This window comes from Garra rufa, chromosome 3, assembly GCF_049309525.1.
Source record: "Garra rufa chromosome 3, GarRuf1.0, whole genome shotgun sequence".
Lineage (NCBI taxonomy): Eukaryota > Metazoa > Chordata > Actinopteri > Cypriniformes > Cyprinidae > Garra > Garra rufa.
This window is the reverse complement of record NC_133363.1, coordinates 49,038,887-49,056,466: the sequence shown is the minus strand read 5'-3', so window position 1 is coordinate 49,056,466 and position 17,580 is coordinate 49,038,887. Positions and strand designations below refer to the sequence as shown.

General features: G+C 35.9%; 1 protein-coding gene across 1 annotated transcript; it reads left to right on the top strand.

Moving 5' to 3' along the window:
- Positions 1 to 32: 32 nt before the first annotated feature.
- ccnb3 (cyclin B3) lies at positions 33 to 17,105 on the top strand. Its single transcript, XM_073837473.1, has 12 exons — positions 33 to 158; positions 406 to 507; positions 605 to 685; positions 1,288 to 1,388; positions 1,505 to 1,622; positions 1,933 to 2,031; positions 3,922 to 4,014; positions 4,129 to 4,266; positions 8,906 to 9,061; positions 13,636 to 13,785; positions 14,434 to 14,564; positions 16,639 to 17,105. The coding sequence occupies exons 2-12, from the start codon at positions 424 to 426 to the stop codon at positions 16,703 to 16,705; spliced, it is 1,218 nt and encodes a 405-aa protein (XP_073693574.1). The 5' UTR covers positions 33 to 158; positions 406 to 423; the 3' UTR covers positions 16,706 to 17,105.
- The last annotated feature ends 475 nt before the right edge of the window (positions 17,106 to 17,580 follow it).

Genomic DNA, 17,580 nt, shown 5'->3' with positions numbered 1-17,580 from the left:
AATCAGATCGCTGTGTGTAGTTTTGGACGCATGCAGACAGTAGGGAGCTGTGTCGGTTTCAGTCTGGATAGCTTTCATTGTGCTTTTCGTGGATGTTTAAACGCATTCTCTTTCAAAATATTTTCATGCTTTGAGGTTGTTCAGCGTGTTGTAAAAAGGTAAGGTCGTTTTACAGAACTTATGATTTTATTTCTTGTAAAACTAAATGAAACGGTCACTTGTTGTTGTTTACCGACCGACTTGATGGTTCCTGCGATCAAAACAATTTCTATACCAAGCTTTGTTTCAATGTTTGGTAACCTTGAGGTGTATAACAAGTGTGTGTCTGATAGAAGTGTGCACTATGTATCACTAGTGTATGGTGACCTTTCCATTCATTCTTTGTATACTTCGCACTTCAAACAGAATATAAGTTAACTCTGAATGATCAAGATGCCGTTTTCAAGAGGAAAAAAACCCACCACTAGTAAAATCCCCAAACTTCACCCCAAAGGACTGGAGAACCAGGTATACACTGAGATTATGTCAGTTTTAAATGAATTAGAGCTTTGCTGATTTTGATTGTTGTTGATCTGATCAGTCTTGTGTTGATGTGTTTGAGCAGGATGGGCTCCAGACCAAGCGTTCATCTAATTCTCCCCAAGGGGCCCCTAAGAAAAGAACCGCTTTTGTTGATATCACCAATGTAAGGGTGCTATTTCAATTTTTGTTCATACATGCTTTTGTACACCATTTCATTGGTTTATGTTGCCTGACTAGGCTGTCTCTCAGTGTTTTTTGGCCCCTCGGTTTGATTCTGACGATGTCAAACCAGTAAGTGTTAAGCGTCTATCTTGTAACCACACTAACACCAGGAGTTTGCTTGAATGATGCAAATCGGCACAGATTTTGCATGGCTCATAAGCTCATTGAAATCCTATTCATGCCCGAGCAGTAAATTACAGACTGTACACAAAAGCAAGAGATCTCACCTTTTATTAACTCAGATGGGCACTCTTTGGTGGGTCTGGGATTCCAGGTGAGGTGCTCTCATATGCAAATTGCAATGATGGCTCTATTTGGCGTCGTCTAACACCTTGTATTCATTCCCTCTGTCTCAGATCAAACCAGTTTGATTGATTTGGTGTGACTCATTGCTCGTTTAACAAATTAAAGCTAAAGTACAGTGTTGTGTTAACAGTTTTTCCCAGGCTGAACTTTGACCTAAAGTCTCAGATTAAATAAAAAAGAATAAATTGTTTTTTTTTTTTAGAAAATCCACTCTTAAATTGCACTTTTTGTTGAAAGGCACACAAGATTGAGCTAAGCAACCCCATCAAGAAGAAAGATCCTGTCAAGAAGCTGCAGAAGAAGGTCTCGATATTTTCTAAGAATGATGTTAACCTAAAGTAAGTCTTATTTTATTGGCTCTTTATCTTTAGCCTACCATACACTGAGGTGTTTTGAAAGAACTTTGAGATGATTGGCCCAGAATATGCAGATTGCTTATCTTTTCTTCCCTCAGATCTGTGGTCAGTTCAGAGGAAAAGTTAGAGGAGCTGAAGAATGTGGAGTCAAAAATAGAGAAATTGGAAGAACCCTCTTCCAAAGCTCCAATTCCTCCACACCTACTACCTCCAGAGGTAAGGCCTAGTTCTAGGCCAAGATCAGGATATTATTAAACCATGACAAAACTGGCATGAATGTGAATATTTATGAGAATGTAAATACCCAGTTGTTCCAAAGTGTTTTTGGAGCGTTTAAAAGTTTGAAGCCGTTAATTACCAGAAAGAAAATGTAGAAGCAGAAGTAAAAATTAACTTTCAAATTAGTGCTAATGTAATTAATCATCACTCTTCCTGCTGGGCATGTTCTTTAATATTTTGGGGGTTATCAGGACTTGGGTTTTTTCTTGATAACAGATTTATAAACACAAAAAACTATGTCTTTCAGATTCCTTCAGAGTTTGACATTGATTCAGAGCACCTCGATGACTGTACGCATACAGCAGAGTACGCCAAAGAGATTTTTGACTACCTTAAGAGCAGAGAGGTTTGTTTAGTAATGTTTATTAAAAAAGCTTCCTTCCAGAATAAATTTTTTTTTGGATAATTTACTCACCCCCATGTGATCCAAGATGTTCATGTTTTTCTGTTTTCAGTCGCAAATAAATAGTTTTTTGAGGAAAACATTCCAGGATTTTTCTGCAAATAGTTTGATAGGATCCTTATTCCTTGGCTGAGATTGTGTAGAGCACTCTGAAGCTATGTTGAAACTGCAGTTTGGACCTTCAGCCTAGAGGTCTGCGCGGGACTGCTTTTCTAGTCCCGCTCCCGCAAGGTTTTATTCCGCACCCACCCGCTCCTGCTATATATTCACGCTTTGTTCACCCGCTGCCCGCTTAGAATAATTTTCTTCCCGACCCGACCGTTCCCGCTAAATTTAACTCTCGTTTCCAGAATCTCACATTTAACTATTAGGAAACAATACAGAGTATATAAAACTTTTTTTTTCCGCAGTACATCCATTATATTTCCATGTTACACTTTTAAGACGTATTATAGCTCTGCATTCAGCCCGTCATAGATCAAATGCGGGCTAAAATTATATTTTAGACATTCAATGGTGATTAAAAAAAAATTGCAGCGCTGGTGGAAACACCAGACCATGTTAGCATGACGCAGCCGGAAGGGTTCTGCGTTCAAGTGCACGCAGTAGGCTAAAGCTTGCCACAAAGCACCGGCAAAAGTAATTACCATGACTGTGAAATAGCAAGGAGATATTTAAAATTATTTATTTATAAAGTGGTGTTTTCTGAGTCAGTGATGGAAGTTAAAGATCGTCCTCATTAGAGAGAAATGCATCTTTACGGATTAGCTACATAATAAAAGAGTTTTTGTTTTCGATTTGTTTTATTTCGTTAAGTACTAATTTAAAGCTTTCTACATATATCATGTCTGACAAAAAATAACGGTTAAATAGCTTCCACTGAAAATGTAGGCTACTGAAATCACGCTGGCGCCTCCATATAAAACGCGTTCCACTCTCCACACAAACGATTGGATATGCGCCTATAGCGCACATTTATATATATTATTATTTATATATATATATATATAATAATATATATAAAAGTGTGTGTGTGTATGTGTATATATATATATATATATATATATATAAGAAACAAAAAGCTTACGTTTAACGAACAAAAAATGCTCCAAACGTTTTTTTTTCTAAATTAACTTTATAAAAAAGAAACGAAATTATAACCACTTTGCCATTACATGCAAAACTGAACTATTTTAATTGCCAAAACAGTAGTATAAGTTGTTTTGGCAAAGTGAAAAAAAAAGAAAAATAGAAAAATCAGTCAGCATAACCTTATGAAGATTTTGGCACTCCAAACATGGCTTTGCGCACTTGCCCACAGAAAAAACACCATCAGTACCCCCACTTCCCGCGCCTATGAGACCTTGCCAATAAAATGCATGACGCAGAAAACACTGCGAGTGCATAACAGTTTTGAGCGCAGGCTGTAGCCTACAGGTGCTCGATAAGAATGAGTAAAGCTCAGATTTGTTGTTCAGAAAAGACGTCGGGAACGGTATATTGTTACCGCCCGCTCCCGTTCGAATTGCACCAGAGTTACCGACCGCAACCGCTTTTATTTGGAAATTTATTCCCGCGCCGCAAGAAATGTGGTCGGGTCCCGCAGACCTCTACTTCAGCCCTTTGGCTCCCATTGAAGTCCGCTATACTGAGAAAAATCTTGAAATGTTTTCCTAAAAACCTTAATTTCTTTGCAACTAAAGACATGAAGATTTTGGATCACATGGGAGTGAGTAAATTGAGGAAATTTTAATTCTGGATGTGAACTTCTTCTTTAATGATAATGCAAGTTGAAAAACAGACAACATCAAGCTAAAATTCTTTTATTTGCAGGAAAAGTTTGTCTTGCATGACTACATGGCTGATCAGCCAAGTCTGAACAGCAATATGAGAGCGATTCTGGTGGACTGGCTGGTTGAAGTCCAGGTAAGTGTCAGTGTTTGTCATCGTTTCAAATGTGCTGTTTTGATGAGTCTTGTAAAGCACTGTTGGCTTTTGCTGGCTTAAGCACTGACTTTATTCTTGCTCTTTATTCTGCAGGAGAATTTCGAGCTGAATCATGAGACTCTGTACCTGGCTGTGAAAATGACGGATCATTATCTGGCTGCGGGCCAGGCCAAACGGGAGTCTTTGCAGCTCATTGGTTCCACTGCCATGCTTATTGCTTCTAAATTTGAGGTAAGACATATGCTTTCTTATGATAGCTGATAGTTTTCTGGGCTTAGACGTAATTACTCAAGGACTTAGTCATTCACTCATTATCTCGCACACACACTTACACAACCTAATAGAAATGTAGTTACTGCTTAAAAATGTGCACTTAATGTCTAGATCCAGGTGCTTTCAAATCCTAAAAATGTATAATATTTTATTATCCAGAATAATTGTTCTTTTACTCTTTTGACATACAGTTTATGTATATATATATATATATATATAAGAGATCGACCGACATGGGTTTTATTTGCATGCTAAAATGTCACACTAATAATAAGTGGATGCACATCATTTCTAAACTTAACATCATGAACAATGAACACAATGAACCATCTTTCGGATCTTGATTTTGTGCACTGCCCAGTGTTATTATAAAAGATTTAACCAAAGTTAACCAAACAAATTGAACTGACCAAGTATTAAATATATAAAACAGATAATATAAAAACTGTTAATCATTTACATAAAAGTTTAAGAGCTGAGATTAATGTTAAACTTTAATGTTTTAAATATAAAATTTGGAATACAGACATTTTAAATGATTTATATAACTGAGAGGACCTGCCAGCAGATGGCGGCAAGACACTGATTGAATTACTGAATCATATCATTCATTTGATTCGTTCGAACAGCTGATTCATTCCTGAATAAAGCAAATGACTGTCTTTATGAATGGGAAATTGAATCATTTCACTAGATTCGTTTAAAAACGCACGTTCATTCTGAAATGAAACACCGCTGTTTAAATGGAGATGCAAAGCGGCTCAGTTGTGACTTGTTTCAGAATACTTTTGATGGCAAAAGTGAGCAAAATCTTACTTTTGACGACGAAATAAAGCAAAATCAGGCAATAGTGTAATCTGCCTGCCACGCACCCGCACCTATATTTTTTTCTCTGATTTAGCTAACCCCACACGATCTTCCTATTACAATTATTCTAATTCTTAGTTTTGCATGATAATATGATGAATGGATGGTTCATTTTAACAGCTGATCTTCACATCGCTGCACACTTATATAGGCTACGCTTAATCATTCGTGCTTTTAAGCCAAATCCATGCTGATAAATATAAATAAATAAAAATAACGTTTACTGACATCTGGACGTGGCCATAGTTATAAACTAGCAGTATTTGAGGTGACGGAGAGGACGCTGCGGGTGCATCAGGTACAATCATCAAAATATATTTAAAAGGAAGCTGGCGCCACGGTCCTGACCACAAAACTCAAGTTCAGATTTTAGAAAATGTAGTTAATGTTTACATCATTATTGCGCGACCCACCCACAAGAATGCATTTTTTTTATTATCAGACCCACTGTCTCCGAGCGAGGCGGAGTAATCGCAAAGCTGCATTGTTTGTGAGAGCCGCCACCTTCTCTACCCCACGCACACAGTGAAATTCTCCAACTCCAATACAGGAAAAATAAAACAGAACTTATAACACTGGGGCTAATATGTTAGCAAGCAAGCAGCTGATCGTTTTCGACTACAGTCTTAAAGTCCCCCTGAAATCAAAATTAAAGTTTTTTTGGCTTTTAGTATGAATATATTACCCTTAAGATTATCTATAAGCTAGTGTGCTTTAAAACAACGACAAAATTCGCGTTCACAAGATATGGGCATTCAAAACTTAGTCTCGTCACTTCCGCCAATATGAATCAACGATTTTGATGTTATCACCGTGCACTTCAGTTTCTCATCAAACGTTCTGTCCAATCAAATGCTCTCTAGAGTCCGTAGTGTCCCGCCCCCTACACAGAGACGCAATACACGAGCAGATCATATGCGCTCATATGTGCGATCGGCATGTATTAAACTACACAGCCTCAGCATGATTATGATTACTATTTTGTTTTAGCAAGAGTTTCATATTGAATCTGTGGGGTAATTTATTAGTCTGTAGCTGTCATAAGCTCACAAATGCGGCTTTACCCGAGCTCAACGGCTCTGGCCCGAGCAGATATCAATGGAATGCTATTGGCTATTGGCACTTCAGTGGACCTTTAACTGCAAGCAAACCTTTAACCAGCTGTAGCATTATGCCAGTTCCCAATGGTTCTATGCTTTTCTTTCACTAAAGGAAAGCAACACTTCCTAGTTTACTAGTAATATATAGTAAATATATGGCCATAGGACAGAATTTAAGCCTTACATTTATCTCTCAGAACTGTTATTGAATCTTACAAAAGTTTGGCTTGGGGTCCTTCACAGCAGCGCGTTTTACCGCACCAATAACACGTGCCTGACTTTAAATCGGCGCTACTAAACACGGATATCGGCCGACGCCGATATATTTATATATATATATATATATTAGTGGTGGGCTGCTATCGGCGTTAACGTGAGACTCTTATCGGGCGATTAAAAAAAATATCGCCGTTAATCTATTCTAAAAGTTGGGTTGAGAGCTGTGTCTAAACTATGTAAGCTATGATGATTTTCACCTTGATATTTTAGCGCGGATGACGTATACCTAGTCGAATTGCACTGTAGGGGGCGAGAACGAGTCTTCAACTTCTGTGAAATGACCGCATCAAATGAGACGTGCAAACATGGATGCAGTTATGAAGCCGCTTCAGGGCAGGTGCTTTGCTAGACCCTTTTTACTGGGGCACGTGCCCCAGTGAAAATCTTCTGTGCCCCAGTAAAATCTCAAGTTTGAGTTATAATTTACTTTGATAATCCCGAAATAAAGACATTAAACTATATGCAACTACTGAATTGACGCTTCTGAAAGCAACGCAGTTTAATGGAAGACTATGCATGCAGAAATCCATGCCCGTGCGCGTCTGTGTATTTAACGGCAATGCGCAGGTCATGCAGCCTTTTGCGCAGAAGTACTTGGTTACACAAGTTTGTATAGGTAATTATGTTGTAAATGCAATTGTCAAGCAGTTTGTGATGCATTTTGGAAACAGGAGATGAGCGCCTGGTCTAATGCGCCACATGGCCCGTTCTTGAAGACTTACTTTTAGTCATTATTTGGGTAGCGCACACATTCTGAAAATGCCTTCAGCAGAATTCAAATTAGCCATTTTAATCTAGATTAATCTAGATTAATTCCAAGATTTAATCTAGATTAATCTAGATTAAAAAAATAATCTATGCCCACCCCTAATATATTATATATTTGTAATAAATTAAGTAATATACACTATCAATCAAAAGGTTTGTAATGTTTTTTTTAAAGAAGTTTATTTGAAGTACAGCAAAAACAGTAAAGTAGAAGTTTTTTTAAATAATTTTTTTCTATTTAAAAACAAGTATTAATTCCTGTGATTTTAAAGCTGAATTTTAGCATCATTACTCCAGTCACATGATCATTCAGAAATCATTCTAATATTCTGATTTGCAGCTCAAAAAAACATTTATTAAGTTGAAAACAGCTAAGTATAATTTTAAGTTTCTTTGATGAATAGAATAGATAGTTCAGAAGAACAGCATTTATTTGAAATAGAAATCATTTGCAACATTATAAATGTCTTTATCATCACTTTTGATCAATTTAAAGCATCCTTGCTAAATAAAAGTATTAATTTCAATAACTTTTTTCCAAAAAAGAAAAAAAAAAAAAATACTGACTCCAAGCTTTTTATTTCAGATAAATGCTGAGCTTTGTTTTTTTTCTATTCATCAAAGAATCCTGACATCATTCAACTGTTTTAAATATTGATAATAATAATAAAAAATGTTTCTTGAACAACAAATCAGCATATTAGAATGATTTCTGAAGGATCATGTGACACTGAAGACTGGAGTGATGATGCTGAAAATGTAGTTTTGATCACAGGAATAAATTTTAAAATGTATTCAGATAGAAAGCAGTTATTTTAAATAGTAAAATAGGATCTATAATAGGATCAATTTTTTGAAATTAAGATTTATACATCATCTGACAGCTGAATTAATAAGCTTCCCATTTTGACGTATGGTTTGTTAGGATAAGACAATATTTGTCTGAGATAAAACCATTTTAAAATCTGCAATCTGAGGGTGCAAAAATCTAAATATTGAGAAAATCACCTTTAAAGTTGTCCAAATGAAGTTCTTAGCAATGCATATCCCTAATCAAAAATGAAGTTTTGATATATTTAATGTAGGAAATTTACAAAATGTCTTAATGGAACATGATCTTTACTTAATATCCAAATGATTTTGGGCATCAAAAAGAAAAATCAATAAATCTGACCATACAATGTATTTTTGGCTACAAATATACCCGTGCTACTTAAGACTGGTTTTGTGGTCCATGGTCACATATATTATTATTATTTTTATTATTTTATATATAAACCACTGTAGGTTGCTTATCATCGTTGCATGTCCATTTGTAATTTCAGAAATAATTTGTTTTTTTTTTTCTTTTTTGTGCATTTCTATACTGTTGTGTAAAAAAGCCTTTTTCCAGGTCTAAAAGTCTAAAAAGTGATATTGAAAATCACAAGTTGACTTTGCATTGCGTGTTGCAGTATTCGCACAGTGTGCTGTATTTTTGCAAACTGTGCACATTCTACATATATTGCATGCTTTAAAAAAATAGTGAGTACTATGTGATTTTTTCAGTTGTTACCCATCATCTCTCTGGTGTATCCTCACAGGAGCGAGCCCCACCTTGCGTAGATGATTTCCTATACATTTGTGATGATGCCTACAAGCGTTCTCAGCTCATCACCATGGAAATCAGCATCCTGCAGGCGCTGAACTTTGACATCAATATTCCGGTTCCATACCGCTTCCTCCGCCGCTACGCCAAGGTGAGAAATAACACACGTATATACCCTCACTGAGGAGACAGGTGGAACTCCTTTGGAGTCAGCTGACACACACCAGGATTAACATCTAGAGAGAGAGAGAGAGAGAGAGAGAGTGTGTGTGTGTGTGTGTGTGTGTGTGTGTGTGTGTGTGTGTGTGTGTGTGTGTGTTTGTCAAAGTCAGAAAGAAAGACCATGCAGGGTAGCATGCGTTGATCGCTTTGTGTTTGTCAGGTGTGACCTGTTTGTTTCCTCTGTATTCCCTGAGGAATCAGTGTGTGTGTGTATGACCAGCTGTCACTGATTGTTGTTGTCAGATCTATTCTCATTTACAGCAGCTGAATTAATTGAGCTTTAGTTAAAGCTCTGTGATTTAACAATGTCTTTTTTGTGTGTTTTTATTTGTTGGCAGAATGGCTGGTTTTACTAATTGCTCTTTCTGCAAAGAAAATTAGCTCCTTAAGTGCACATTGACAAATAATACCATTATATTCAATTGTAAGAACATTAATTATAAGAAGAACACAATAAAAATAAAATCCTTTTTAATTGGTGGCTTAGTTTTCTGAAGAAAAGCAATTACAGCACGCACCAAACAGATCATTTACACTTATTCCTGCCAAAGCTTCTATCCAGGGACCTTCTACAAGTGTTTTGTCAACCGATTAGGGCACAGTAGACAAACTCACACACTTCTTGACTGTGTTTATTGATAATGGGATAGTTTACTTATCCCTTATTCATATTGTTCTAAACATTGCAGAAGTTACACTTTCATTTAAAAGATTTAAGATAATTTATATTAAATGTAAACATAAATGATGTCTCTTACTAAAGTATGTAGTAGTGCTGGGCGATATGGAAAAATCATGTATCACGATATGGATTATTTTATATCACGATAACGATATATATCACGATATACCAAAATAAAGTACGTTTTCAGTTATTCTCTGAAAAGTTTGACAAAAATATCATTGCATAATTTTTTTGCAACTTTATTTTTATTCGTTATTTGAAGTGACATTTAACTGAACTGTCACAAATGAGAAAAATACATTTTAGTGCAGCAATATAAATGTATCAAATGACAACAGGTGTGGTGGAGGTAGAGCTACAGTAGCCTTCACATTTTTTATCCACATCATAGTTAAATAGTATTATCAAAATAAACTATTTTTTTTATTAAAATGCACAGCCATTTCAAGTTTCTGAGCAGAAAAGCACTCAATTATATATATATATATATATATAAACATTTTTCAACCTTGTAGTGCAAAGTTTGCAAACCAAAATGAAGTATCACGCCTGTTTCACACATACTCCGTCTGCAGTCCGTGTGCGTTATGTATGCGGTGCAGAGGCAGCACGGACTCGTTTTGCTTTCACACAGAACGCGTTTGCAGTCCGTTCCTGATCCGCGGGTGTTTACCACAAACACACCATTTATCCGTTATTTTAATTTCAAATCCAATCGTGCTTTTTCAGCATTGGGATACTCTTTTATCACAGTACACTAATACAATATTACTAGACATATTCACGTTTAAACTCAACGTATTATAAACAACGTAGGCTATTATTCAATGCACTTGACTTCTAGATTTGTATATTAAGTTGCTCAAGCAAGTTGCAACACATTTAAACACAGCATAGCTTCCTTTTTATATTGAAATTGGGCTATCACAAATATTTTAAATTAAAACTTACCACAGACAAGCAGTCGGCTCTCTGTGCCTTTCTTTCGTATTAAATCTTTATTAAAAAACATATTTAAAAAACTTTTCTACCTGGACAAGTGCATCTATTATGTTGCCTTGTTTATTTAAAACTGCACTATTTTAAACCTAGCCAAAAAGCCACGTGTTGACTGTGAAACACAGTAGACTGCATTTATATGCATTTATGGTACATTTCCGTGTCAATCCATGTTCATTTTTACAGCGAACAATGCGCTGTCACTTTAATTCAGCGCATGCAGCGCAGCAAAAACAGACTCTGTGCCGAAAGGATCGCTCCACTGCTACAAACGCACCGCTTCTGGAACGCACTACCGGACAGCAACCGCGTGCAGTGTGAACGATCTGATCCGTTAACATGGGTGCGGAAAAAAATACGCAACGCATACGCACCGCAGACAAAGTATGTGTGAAACAGGCGTGAAACAGGCGTCAGCGTCGGGCGCGGAAACAGTCTTTTGGCAGAGTTTGCACATGACTGTCTTCTGCTCCGTGTCGGAGCTCTTGAAGCCAAAATGCAACAAAATCACTGACGTACCCACGTGTCGGTAAAAGTACTTCTTGTCTGCTGCCTGCGTAGCAGTTTCAGTTTGTTGTTGCGACTCCGGGCATATCTTCAACCTCTTGCGTCTCCATCTTTAGGCTAAGCACTCACGAGTTAAAGCATGTTGCACTCGCAACAAGGTAAAGCGTCACGTCGCACAAGACGGAGTTTCTTTGTGAAAAAGTTCGTTTTTATTCTTGATTATCACTTATAGGGTAGAGTATGCATTGCAAAGCAACAAGACACTATCATACATTTGTCATAGCCTATTTAATGCAATATTTTCTTTAGTAATTGATAAAATTAGGTTAGAGACGATAGAAACGATAGAAGAGAAATAGGACGATAGACACTTTTCTATCGTCCCCACGATATATATCGTCATATCGCCCAGCACTAGTATGTAGTAGAAAGCCTATAAAAGATTTACATTATTTAAAAAATCCACATTGTTTTACACATTTCAGACTATGGGGGCTGCCATTATTTTATTGGTTGCACTCAGTGAGCTACTGCCACTATCTGTTGCTATATTTACCACGACACAAATTGGAATTAGCAATTTGGAAGATAAAATACTGATACAATGCCGCATTGTGTGGCTTTTGGTTGTAATTTTTAGTTAAGGGGCAACAAGAGAAGCGATGTAAGTCTTCACTGCTTTCCTAGCGATAAGAGGAGTAAAGAATGGAACCTTCTAAAGACCTGCGTCTTTGTTCTCTCCACTTTAGCCCTGATTCCTTTGAGGCTTTTAGTAGACCACAGCTACTGAAAGAGCTTACAAACAATGTAAATGTGATATCCAGTGGCGTTTACCGTTTAGACTGTTTGTAGGGAAAATTGAAGGTACAGCATTTGGTTTAAGCCTACGCTTATATCCATTGCCACCTATAAGCTCTTTGAATAGCTGTGGATATCCTATCAGTAACGTTATTTTATTTTCAGAGTTATGTTGCAGTAAAAATAGTAACAGATAGTGGCAGTAGCTCTCCAAATGCAACTGTTTTACGTAATCAAAATAGTGGTGCCCCAATATCTATATAACAATGTGGATTTAAAAAAAAAAACATTAATATTTCCTGGGTTTTTTACTACATATTTAAATAAGAGACATCATTTACTGTACATTATATTAAGCCATACAAGTCTTATACCCAGTGGTCTCTTTAAAAAAATACTTTTAATCACAAAGTATACATTATATTGATCAAAAGTGAGTTATCATCAGTTATCAAAAGACATTTATCATGTTGCAAAATATCTCCATTTCAAATAACTGTCTATTCATCAAAAATGAATTCAGAAAAAATGTATCATGGTTTCCACAAAAAGTAAATATTTAGTAAATATTTATAAATGACACAAAAATATATATTTTAGAGTTTTGTTGAACACCAAGAAAAAACCAACAACAACAAAATCAGCTTAACAGCCTCAGTAATGTATACAGAGCAATTGGTAAAAAAAAAATGATGAGGATAAATATGTAAATATTCAGGATTGCTGTATAAACCGAATAATATTTCAAGTAGACAAATTAATGTACAGGAAAAAGGAAAAAGGGGGTATAAGACATGTTTCAACATCAAATTAGCATATTTAAATGATTTCTGACGTGTGACGCTAAAACCCCGAAAATGCAGTTTTGCATCACAGGAATAAATGTAAGTTTTAAAAAATTTTAAAATGGAAAGCAATTATTTAAAATGATAATATTTCACAATATTACTATTTTAATGTATTTTTTTAAATCTATTTAATCTTCAAACTTGATCATTTTAGTGTATATTAAAATAAATCTTGAAGAATCTCTGTGCGGGTTTGTTTCCAAGAACAGTTCATGATGACCATGGCTGTTAAGCTCCAAAATAACAAAAACAGCATATGACACTTTTGATTTAATAATTCAGTATTTATTTATTTCTTGGAGCTTAATGGCAAAGTTCACTATGAATTGGTTTATGTATAAGAGCTGTCCTCGAGCTAGGAATAAAGTTTAACATTTCAGATGTTTACATGTTAATGCATTCCTGCTATGGCTCACTGAAGCACTTCCTTTAGTAATTGTGTGCTGAATTTGCCAAGAATGAAAACTGCAGAATGTTGGAAGGTTAGATAAGCATTGTGTACTTTTTCTGCATGGCCTAGAGGTACTGGCACTGCTACTGATTCTGTGTGTGTGTGCGTTTTGTATGCGAATGAAACTACTTCTCCTCTCTGCAGTTTGTCAGTGTAGGGATACTCATTGTGGTTTGTGTGTGTGTGATGATTAACAGTCTTTCGTCTTCTGGCAGTGTGTGAATGCAGGTATGGACACACTGACTCTGGCACGCTTTATCTGTGAGCTGAGTTTGCTGGAGATGGAGTTTGTGCCTGTGAGAGCGTCTTTGCTCGCCTCTGCCTGTCTGCTCATCGCTCTGGTTACTAAGGATCTGGGAGGATGGGTATGTGTTTACCTTCATGCTTTTAAAATGTATGCATAAGCACAGAGCTCATGAATTATACCATTTATTTTCACCGTTTCTTGGTGCTACACACACATATAGACACTTTTACTGTGAATTCGACATCCCTGTGCGTGTTTGTGTACGCTGTGCTCTTCTGATAGCACTAAATGAGCTAAAGCTGCCGACAGCTCTGTGATGGCCTGGTAACTGCTCATTATGGATGCTAATTTCTGTCCTTGCACACACAGATTCACACTCTTTAAGTAGTGGATTGTTTGTCCTTTAAGACTGTGACAAAGGTGTTTTGGTTAATGAGAGTGATGCTGGACTTTGTTTACCCACGTTTGAGTAATTGGTTTGTGTCCTCTGTGGCTGTACAGTGAAGTCTTAGATGAAGAAGCTAATTTACCTTAAAACAACACCGCGTTCATTTATATTCTCTTCGCATGTTGTTTCCGTCATATCCTCAAGTTGACAGCTTGAGGGCATTTTCTTCTCGCACCCTGAAATATTTGGCAGGCATCTTAAAGTCTCACATCCCTTATGTAACACACATTATAGCTTCACAGATATCTGGCTTCACTTCACAATTACACTTCAGTGTTTGTGTGAATGTTTTGACTGATGTTCCACTTCTGTTTCCAGACACAGTGTTTGCAGTTTCACTCTGGGTACAGTGTGGAGGATCTGGCACCCGTGGTCAGAAAACTTCATGATATGCTCATCAGCCCGCAGGACAGTAAACTCGCTGTTGTCAGGAGCAAGTATGCACACAAGTAAGTTTAAATAGTGTATTTTTTTAATGGGCTGTCATGATTCTTCAATTCAATTAGAGGACTCTATTTTAAAAGATCCTTGATTGCATTTTACCCGTGTCGAGTAACCGGCAAAATATGTAGCACTTTCCACAGACGAGAATCCTTAAAACGCATTATTATTAGTTTTCCAAGACTACATGATGAAACCCATTTAAAACTATATTAAAGCATAATGCTTTTGTGAATTCACAAATTCATAAGTACATGCGTCTCAGAGTGGCTCTGTTCATAGTAAATGCCGCTCCACATGTGTGGAGCATCTCAAAATCCTTCTTTGCATATTGCTGTCAGTTTGGGTTTATTATAACGCTAATCTGGAAAAGCAACATCCACCATTTAAACAGATTCGTAAGGTAAATCATTTATAAACCTAGGCAAGCACATAAGAACACATCAGTATCTTTCTCAACATGCTAACTGTTCATTGCGATTTCAAAATAAAAGTTTAAACCCTCACTCTGAGTTTACATGTGTTGACGTCCTGTTGCCGACACTGTTGCCGTGGGTTGTTCTCCATGCCTTGCGGGTTGAAGCGACCCCAATAACGTGATATTTATCCCCTAAAATGTGAATTTTACCAGGGCAACCCTGTCAAAAAAAAAAAAAAAAAAAAAAAAAAGTATTTTACCCCCCGGAAAGCAATTTTTACAGAGAGACCCCACTCGAAACACAAGCAATTTGACTAGCAATTGGGCAGATTTTGTTGATCAAACCTGGCAACCCTGATCCACATATTCAAGAAATTACAGTGGCTGTAGCACTTCTGTAGAAAATAAATGACCAAATATTAAAGATTAAATGGACAATTAGATTAAATGTTGTTTAGTAAAAATAATAATTATCTAAATACTCGATTAATCGTCAGAATAATCAACAGATTACTCGATTACCAAAATAATTGTCAGTGACAGCTAGGGCTGTTGCGATTCGTTGATTCTTTTCAGGTATTCTTTTTTAAAAAAAATCCTCAGTTTCATTTTGGCTGCATTGAGTAAGCGGCACCATACCAGAAATGGCGCATTCCACAAACGAGAATTCATGAAATGGCTGCATGATATAATAAACCTATTTAAAAATCATATTTAAATTATTTACATGTGTATAGTTTATGTGTGTGCATATCTTGACAGCTCTGTTTACAGTAAATGCTGCTCCACACAAACTGTTATAATTTACATAGCCAAAATAATCGTTAGTGATAGCCCTAATTTTTAATGGGAATAGATTCTTTTTAGTCCCCCCAAATTATCTCAAATCTAAAATAAGTTAAAATAGTGTTAAACGAAAAACTAACAAGGCCTGAACATATAGATTTTTATAAAACTTTATTTACCCCAAAGTTCAAAATGTTTAATTAAAAATCTGCCATTCAAATACACATCAAACTACAGGGTTTGTTTATGGTCTGAACAGTTTTGTTTGCAGTTTCTAAAGTTTCACAGCACATTGGTATTTTTTATATTATGTAAAATCATTTGCTTTAACTGGTAAGCCTTCAAAGGAATAACTTATTTATATTTATATTTAATTTTTTTTATTAAATCACCCCAAAATGCTATACAGCTATGTTCAAAGACATAGCTTATCTCATCTATCCAAATACACTTAAAGGTTTCTTGCTGGGTGTGTTTAAGTCTAAACATTTCTAGTTTGTTTGCTGTTTTGAACGATTTTTTATATATATATAAATCATGTGCTTTTAAAGTTTGTTGGCAAGCCTTGCAAAGAAGGCATTTGGGACAAATTATACTTCAGAGAAGTTTAGATGGATGAAGTTTAGTCATAATTCATGTTTAGAAAATGTTGATTTTATTCGCTTATCTGAGTCTCAGCATGACCGCTGTGTTGTTTTGAAGCTCTTCCCAAACCTGATTGGCATTTTGACATGTATTATTTAATGTTACGCCTGCCTACAGCAGATGTTGACTTCTTAAATGCATTTGGCTAATGAAGCAGTTTGTTCATATTTAAATACTCCAGATTGTGGCATTTGATTATGTCTGAGTTATTTATTTTTGGGTTTTTTTTGCAGGGTTTTCTTTGAAGTCGCATTGATTCCCACAGTGAGTCTAGAAACGTTGGAGGGGTTTTTGAAATGACCCGAAAGAATCGATGTAATGTTTCGGACATTGTAAATAATTGTATTTAATGTTATATTTTAATCTTGTGAAATAAAGTGTTTATGTGTGTAAATTTACCTGTATATGCATGTTTTCCATTATATGTTCGACTATTCAGTTGTTTATGCAAACCATGTTATTCTTGACCAAAACACATGCCAGTGACCCTATCAGTGTTTCAAAAAATACTGATAAAGTACAAACCATTTATCGGTTCAATATATTAGGTCATTAGATTTGTGTTATTAATTGTTACTAAAGTGGCATTTTAATGCTTAATCTTGTACATATCTGATTTAGTCTTTTTCAAACTGCTGTGTATAGTTCGCCAAGTCTGTATGTTTACTTAAGTGTTTTTTTTTAAACACTGGTTGATTAAAAAAAAAAGTATTTTGCATATTTGCCTCATTCTTGCATTTACTTGATTTGAAACCTTAACATACACTGTATTGCCAAAAGTATTGGGACACCCCCTTCTAATGAACAGGTTTGACTCCATGGGTACAAATCCTAATGTTTAAGCATATAATGATATTCTAGACCTAGGATATTGTGTTTTTCTAATTTGATAGCAACAGCTTTAACAGGGCCCTTTTCTATTCTAACATGACAACGCCTCTGTGCAATAAGGCAAGGTTAAAAAACAAATGATTGATTCAGTCAGTGTGGAAGAACTTGACTGGTCTGCAGAAAGCAAAGTCCTAATCCCATCTCTGCAGTGACTTTAAATGAAGACTTTGAGCCAAAAACTCATCAACCAATGACCAATGACTTGTAACTATGGGTACAGTCATTTTTGACACTTCCAAAACGGTTGCAACAGAGATGGAAATACAATTTAAAATACTTGAATT